Genomic DNA, 8632 nt, shown 5'->3' with positions numbered 1-8632 from the left:
GAGGAAATCATGTGAGACTTTAATTAAGGTAAAAATTTTGACTTTTTATTAAACTACTTTTCACTTTTATTAATAGTTATAATTATATTAAAAGAAAAATTAAAATTAGCTTATTTCCAAATTCTTATTTTTTTTATTGAAAATCCGTCAACATTTTTAACATTTTTATCTTTAATCTCAAAGCGTTATAATATTTATATATATATATATTAGGAAGTTAATACATTTGAAAAAACACAAAGGTATTCAACAATACAATCGACAAAACATATTGGATATACGTTTAACAATTAGTCATACTCTGATGTTTTGAATTATTTGTCTAGTAAATGCTTTTCAATGTGTTTAATGCACTAATTATATAATATTATAAAAGGTTTTTGTTTTGTTTTTTTGACAAAACAACACTTTGAAGAAAACGTGACATTTTATGACTGAAATTTATTACATTAAAATAAACAACAACAACAAAAAATAATACCAGTTTTTATATATAATGATTAATTCGTATTTTGCAAAAGAAACTCTGTTTTTAAGCGAACCCAGTGAAAATGTTAGTTCATTTAATGATTCATTGCAAGCTAGCAGCGTAATCTTTAATAAAGACGAACAAGATTCAAAAAGCAAAATTCTTAGCACATCGGAAAACGCAGAAAATATTAGAAACGCAAATGAGGAATATTCATGTACCGCAAACACCAACATTTCATCTAACGATAACCATATACTTTCTTTATATCCAGATCAAAACTGCACTTCATCTTTGAATCATGATCAGAATGATTCAATATCAAATTCGTTTTGTTATATAGAAAACAAAGACAATGCTAGGCATCAAGGCTGCAACTGCAATGAAACACATCAAGAAAACAAAGACAATACTCGGCTTCAAGACTGTAACTTCAATGAAATGTATCCAAAAAATGTTGAAAATTCGCAGCTTCAGGACTGCAATGAAATACATATAAATACATTTGCCATTAATTTTGATTGTGATAACTTACCATTATCTAAAGAGGTTAATGCTACTTCTTGTTTGGTTAAAACAAACGACGATGAACAAAAACCAACTGCTGAGGACTGCTTACCACCTTATGAAAAATTAGTTACATTAACTGAATTAATAAGTTCCACTGAAAAATTACGGAGAAAACAATTGCCAACGTACTTAAGTTTATCAAAGGAGTTTCTATGTGATGAACCTCCCAAATATGAGTTAGTTACTGGAAAGCAGCTGAACAGTCAACTAGTAAGTTTATTTATTTAGTTTTTAGCTAAAGTATTTAATAAAATTGAATTTGAAAAAAGGCAGAGTATATTGTATAATTATCCAATACATACTGCACATAAATCATGTGTACAGAAACACACACATACTAGGAAGCGCTTGCTTTGACATTTAGTTCAAAACAGAGAGAACAATTTTATTAAAAATATTCCATAAATGTAATAACTAAAACATTAGCGCCCCCTCCTCCCCTCTCCCCACTCCCCACTTTAAGGATCCTTCTATGGATTGGTTGTTTTAAGGCTGAAATTGAAACAAAAGCAAAAGAAACCACAAGCAGAATATATGTCGTAAATAAAAATGATTTTGGAAACATCACGGTAATTGAATTCGCAAAGGAATTGAATATTTTAGAAGCTGCTACAAAAAGTAAACTGCTAAATGCTATTCCATTATAAAATAAATATTGCTATTGATGTTTTTTAATGTTAGACTGTACTAATGGCATACATGTACTTTATTTCTTTGTTTGCCAAAATGTCACCACCCAATTATTTAAATCCTGGAAAACATCTGCAAAAATATTTAAATGATAAAACAACATGACTCATAAATTAGAAAAAAGCAATGAAAATTGGTGTTTTTAAATTAATGTTTTTAAAATAGTGCTCAAGAGTTTGTGTGCTTAATTAAAATTGAAATATTAGTTAATACTATTTATAATATTTTTTCCTTTGTTGGTATTTTATTCTTTTATTGAGAGTCAAAACATAATCAATTTGATAGAAATGCTCCACTCTCTCAATAGTATATACCTTCAGCTCAGCAGTTACTTACTTAAAAGGTATGATTCAAGACCGGTTTAAATATATTTTGGTATCTGGGCCAAAGGAGTGAAGGCGTACCAAACTAGTAAAAAATGATTAGAAAAATGGTTTAAAAGGTATTGTGGTTTATCCTCCTCCGGCTAATTGCCATAGAGAGGCCACATTACCAAGGACAGCAAAAGACAGGTTCGGCTCCAAAGGAGTGTCACAACCCGCTCAAGGGACCAAGAGTAAAGTAATTTTTAGAAGAACGAAGATATGTAAGAGTGAAAGATAGAAGTAGTCGATTTAGAATAATAGCATAGAGATAGCGGACAGGATTGCACGCGATGTTAGAAGGTGCAATAGGTGAAATAGGTGAAATACATGCTGTTAATTAGGTTCACCTAATTAAAGCATGCGGATAAACATAAATACTGCAAAAGTTTAGATGTGCTTTTTTCATTTGATGAAAAAATGGTTTAAAAGCAAGCCTAATAAAGCCTTGTTTCCGCTCAGCGTTTTTAAGTTACCACTGCATTAGACCCTCCTAAATTTGTACTATATGAGTCGAATATAAATTATATCACGCTCTAGGGGCAGGGCGGTAGGTTAGTGGTCTTGTGACGACTTATACGGGACTTGTTACTAAAGTGTTACGATGTTGTGATAAGGAAGATGGGGGGGGTGGGGGGTGTAAGGCAGGAGAGGGTTAAAAATGCTCGAAAATTGTGTGACGTAATTAATTGACAACCCGATAACTGACTTTTGATTTTTTTAAATTGTTTTTTTATTTTTCAATTTTGTCTTTTAATTTTTCCAGATTTATTTTTTTTCTTTTTGTTGTCGTTTGTTATTTTCATTTATTAAAAATGTAAATATTTTAGATAAAGTTTTACTTTGTCATTTTGAAAGAATCTTCAAAAACACTTTTTTTTTGTATATAGTAAAAAAAAAAAAAATCATTAGGTAAAAATATCAGATTTTCTATTTGAAAAGCAAAATTTCAATTTTCGAATACTTTTCGAAAGTGAATGTTTCGAAAGGCCTTTTTCATAAGTGACTAGGGATGTGGAGCCTAATTATTTGTTATATGGGTATTTGGTGTTTTCAGCACTATTTGGGGTCACCCAAATATTTGTATTTTTACCCAATTATTTGTATACAAATAGTGCAAAAACTTTTAAATTCTTTTTCAGCATTTTTTTTAAAAATAACCGTCACATTTTTAAAAATCTAATTTGTTACGAACCCTTTATTTCAATTTCCAAGTTACGCAATTTCCGTGAAATTTGTATCATAATTAATTCACTACTACTAAAATTTTTTAAAGTTTATCTTTGTTTAATTGTGAATTTAATCAAGAAATTATACAAAGAAGTACTATAAATACCACTATCAGGTATGAGTCTCATGCTTTTTTAGGTTACGTTGACTAAACTAAAATTTTATTTAGAAAATGACGAGTGAAGTGTGGAAACATTTTATAAAATTCAGTAAAAATCAGGCAAAATGTCAAGTTGACAACTGTAATGAAGTTTGTACGATTGTTAATTATGGAACAACGAATTTGATGAATCATTTAAAATTGAAACATGGCATGGATATATCCCTTAAAAGAAAGAATACATCAGAACCAACAGAAGGTCTAAGTAATCAAAAAATTCAACGTCCAATAACAAGTTTTACAGTTCGAGAGTCTAGAGAGTTGTTAATATCAAAATGTGCAGCCAAAGATGGATTTTCAATTAATCAAATAATAAATTCGGATGCTACTTGTCATCACGCGGTCATCAAATGCTTAAATCAAGATCAACAGTTTGATAGATATTAAAAAATACTACGAAGAAGTTTTTAATGAATTTGCGTTAAAAATTCGAGTCTAAAGTCATGGGAAAGAAATTTAATACAATAATTGATGAGTGGAGTGATAATACATTCAAGAGATATCTAAATATCAAAATTCACAACGACACTGAATCTAAGCAATTTACATTAACTTTTGTTGGATCAGGTAGTTGTAATGCTGAAAAATTGAAAAAAATTGTCAGAAAAAAACTCCAGGACATCAAACTTGACATTTCAGAAGATATCACCTCAACTATAAACAATGGAGCTTCCGTAATGAAAAAATATGCCACCTTGATGCCATATGAAAATCAACTTTGTTACAATCATGGAATAAATGCGGTAGTGGTGTTGTGGTAAAGCGCTCGCTTCATAAGCGAGAGGTTCCGAGTTCGATCCCCACCACGTCCCTGGTAGTACCGCGCTCAACTTGTTTCTCCGCGCAGCGGCCTTGTTCGTCGAGGTTCGTGTTTCGGAGTTATAGAGTTGAGAGAGGGTTATAACCACTATTAAGTAGCCTCCTTATCTGTAGTGGCCTTCTTGGCCTTGAGGAGGTGAATAACAAAAACAAAAAAAAATTTCAGCTATTGTTGACTGTTTATATCAAAAAGATCGTGAAGTGATCGATGAATATAATGATAATGTTGAACTTGATAATGAAGATAAAGATTTTGATGAAAAACTAGATTTTGATGAACAAGAAAGCTCTTTACCAATGGAAAAATTCTACTTTGATGTTATATTAGTTGTTCAAGGATATGTGAGAAAATTTCGAAAATCTCCATTGAAAATTGCTCGCTTTAAAGAAAATGTCCAAGAAACAACAGGAAAAGAGTTAACTCTATTAATTGACTGCAAGACAAAATGGAATAGTGTACTTCCTATGTTGCTGAGATTTTATGAACTGAAAGAAATTGTAAAATCTACAATAATTGAATTTGAAGGTTCATATGATGACAAAATTGAAACTAAAGTTAAAGACATAATAGATTGTTTGATTCCTGTTGAAGCCGTTATTAAAATATTAAGCTCTAAATGCTGCAATTTAATGGTGGCAGAAGGATCATTTATCTATTTATTCAACACACTCAACGCACAGGAAAGTGATATTTCACAAAAAATGCTCAAAAGTTTAAAAACTCGATTTGATTCACGAAGAAAGATCGATTTAATACCAACATTGATTTTTTCTTCACACTGGTGATTATCCAAAGGAAAGTGATTATTTTAAGTATTTGTCAAAATTAACTATTAAAAAAGAAATTAAAGAACTCAATACAAGACTATTTGCAGAACCATTTTTGGAGGAAAATGATGATGAAAATGATTCAAATTCAACATCCAAGCTTGATGACACTATCAACCACTTTGTAAACCATCAGAAAACAGTCAAAACATCGATCGAAAATGAAATTAAGGCGTTTGAAGGAACAAAAGAATGTACAGATAAACTTCAGATGATCTACAATGCCTTATTAACTGTGCAACCAACATTAACAGAGTCTTTGAAAGAGTCTTTTCAGAGTCATTGAAAGAGTCTTTTCTGTAGCTGGAAACTTCAAGACTAAACTTCGTAATAGAATGAAAGAAGAAAAATTGAATATGCTTGTATTTTTAAAATATCACTTCTTAAATAAAAGCTAAAATTTGAATTGAAATCAATTGATTTTTTTCATACATTTTACTATTTGGTATTTATACAAATATTTGGGGGGGGGGGGGGTCACTATTTAGGGTATTTGGTATTTGTATAAATATTGAAAACCCAAATATTTGTATAAATTTATTTAATATTTAAGAAAAGAACAAAAAATTCAAAAAAACAAAAAAAAACTATTGTAGTTTATAGTTTTTAAAACTTGGTGATAAAAACGTTTAAAAAGTTCTATTGCTCCAATCACATCACTGAATGAATACATAGGTCCCATTAACAATTGGTTTAAAATATATTTAAAATATCAAGATGTGAAAATCACTTAGATTCAGTTAAAAAATCGTTTAAAGTATATTGGGCTGATGTATTGATATATTGAGTGATATATTGGGCATATTATATTGGTTGATGGGAAAATATAAGAAACAAATAGATTGATTGGTAGGTATGAGACGGTTGTTAGAAAGTAGAATGAATAGGTAAGAAGGATTCATGAAATAGATATCTATGAAGTATAACATAGAAACCAAGAGTTCAAAAATTCAAAGCAAGAACTTTTTTCTCATTTATTGAACTTTTATTTATTATATACTTGTGTATTGAAAAATTATTAAATCAATTAAAATTAAAACGAGTTTAAATAATCTAAATTTGTTTATATGGTGTTTCGTGGGGCCGTATTCTTATCTCTCCATTAAGCTTAACGGAGCGTTAGTCAAAAATTTCTTTTAAATTACAGTAATAAAAAATTTATTTAAAATTATATTTTTTTAAACATAAATGTTTTATTTTGGTATAAGTTTTATTTTAACGAATTTATATAAGTTTTCGTCATTTCTTTACTTAGAAATATTGTAATGAAATTTCAGACAAAGCTCCGTTAAGCTTAACGGAGAGATGAGAATACGGCCCCTGGTGTTTATATCTTAAATTTTTTTCTTTTCAAGTTTTTATCAATTTAGCATCACTGTGGATACAAACCGTTAAACAGTATTTTAGACTTAAAAACTAAAAATTATTAACTTCTTAGTAGTTTTTTCCCTTTCATGCGTTTACATGTTTAATATATCTTATAATGTTATATAATTTTGTTGTAATATAATTTATACTGTTATTTAGGATTTTACACCAGTGCCGCCAGCTCCGACAAGTGTCTCTTCTTCCCGACAAGTTCAGAAAAGATGGAGAAAATACTACATCTCGATTATCACAATTATTATTCTTGTAATTATTTTTATAACATTTTTAACTTGTACATTTGGAAATTGCCAATAACGATTATTTTTCTCTTTAAAAAAAAAGAAAAACAAAAATAAAATTTTGATAATGGGAATGAAAATTTTAAAGTAATTTGACAACTTTCGACCTGAGAAAAACAAGAGAAAAACAACAACACGAGACCAACAAATTGTTTGAAGATTTTATGTTATGTTAAGTATATTTGTTGTTAAGGTTTAACTAGTTTTAGAAAAGATTTAATTTACATTACTAATAAATCATTCAATTATTTATTAAAAAAACAAAAAACAACTATTAAAATAATTTTAACAATAAAATAAAAATTATATTTGTTTAGAAATTAAATTCTTCTAACATAAAGTATCATCTTTTGTTATGCTCAAACTCAGTTTTTATATCGTTATATTTTATTATGTTATGTAAAGTATATTGTATATACAGTAAAAAAATGTAAAATGTGCAGTATATTTATTTATATTTATTACTTTTCGAAATATTATTTAAAAAAATTTGAAGTTAATTACTTTTTTTCAATCAAACTTTATTTCACTAATCATCAATCAAACTTAAAAAAATCACCATCCGTTGTAACTGTATTTTTCAACAGGATTTAAATATTTGGATGTACCTGATCTAAAAGCTCAGTGCACTAAAATATAATTGCTAGCTTAGATCTTTTAATCTTTATCCACCTCTTCCTTGACGGAGCTAAGAATAACAATAGCTCCAGAGTGTACTCCGGCATTGGACACCTTAGTATTGCAACAAAGTATTCTAGCAGATTTAAAATTGATTTAGCCGGGTCATTACCTTTAAAGCTTGCTGACTGAATAACACCCAGCCGTATGTCATTACTATCATACATATCAGGCTATGAAACACTAACTGCTATCCTTTCTACAAAAACAGTTATATTTAAATCCTCTTCAACCTGTTATATTAAATCTTCTTCAGTCTGTTTCAATTATCTACTTTCCATCAAAACGAACGCAGAGATTATTTTAACTTCAGGGTATTTATAATTTTTTGCCTGAGGTTGTCGCATAATATCTTAATCTTCGTAAATTTCTTTCTATTGACTTTTCTATTTACTTTTTGATGGACCATTATTTTCTAGATTCACACTAGTTTCATTGTTGATTGCAGCTTCTAATAAAGTTTGTGGGCGTTTATGTACTCTTTATCATGCAAAAACCAAAACAGTACAGTCAAACAGATTTTCAGTATAATTTTCATAGGTTTTCAGCAATATATTATCTTAGAATTATTAGAACAACTGAATCTATCAGGTAAACCATATCATCTAAATAATCTAAACTTACATTAGTTCCAGATTCAGGTCTTGATTAATAAAAAACATCCTCAAGATTTTATTATACTTATTGTCATTTCTCCTTTACATGCTGCCTCTTCGATCCTCCTAAACCGAATGTACTTGTTTTTCACTGACTTCTTAAATGATTAATCCAGCTATTCTGCAATATACACGTTTTTCTCCTATCTGATCTATAAAAAACTGATTATTCTTCTTGAAAGCAATCATGAAATACTTTCTTTTCAAACTTTGCCAATATCAAAAAGAAAGATATACTCCTTTAAAAACCTATTCTCTATCTTGTAGAAGTAGCTATTACTGAATTTCCAATTCAATGATTTGAGACGATGCTTGTAACTGCAATTATTATGGAGCGTCAATGTCCTATCCCTGGCACTTGATCCACTGATAATAAAATCTTGAAAAAAAAGTTGGGATGGATAAAGGAGATTGGGCAGAATACGAGTTCCATAAAATTATAATTTTTATGATGCATTTATGAATAAATTAAAGTTTGATTTTTGTACCAGGGAGATTTAGAA

At 29.0% G+C, this 8632-nt stretch overlaps 1 protein-coding gene across 1 annotated transcript; it reads left to right on the top strand.

Annotated features, from left to right (window-relative positions):
- The first annotated feature begins 213 nt into the window (after positions 1 to 213).
- On the top strand, positions 214 to 6951 carry LOC105846040 (uncharacterized). Its single transcript, XM_065807073.1, has 2 exons — positions 214 to 1249; positions 6656 to 6951. Exons 1-2 carry the CDS (start codon positions 497 to 499, stop codon positions 6809 to 6811), a joined length of 909 nt encoding a protein of 302 aa, XP_065663145.1. The 5' UTR covers positions 214 to 496; the 3' UTR covers positions 6812 to 6951.
- Positions 6952 to 8632: the final 1681 nt, after the last annotated feature.

The sequence above is a fragment of the Hydra vulgaris genome, chromosome 10, assembly GCF_038396675.1.
Source record: "Hydra vulgaris chromosome 10, alternate assembly HydraT2T_AEP".
NCBI classification, from domain to species: domain Eukaryota; kingdom Metazoa; phylum Cnidaria; class Hydrozoa; order Anthoathecata; family Hydridae; genus Hydra; species Hydra vulgaris.
This window is presented reverse-complemented; position numbering and strand designations above follow the sequence as displayed.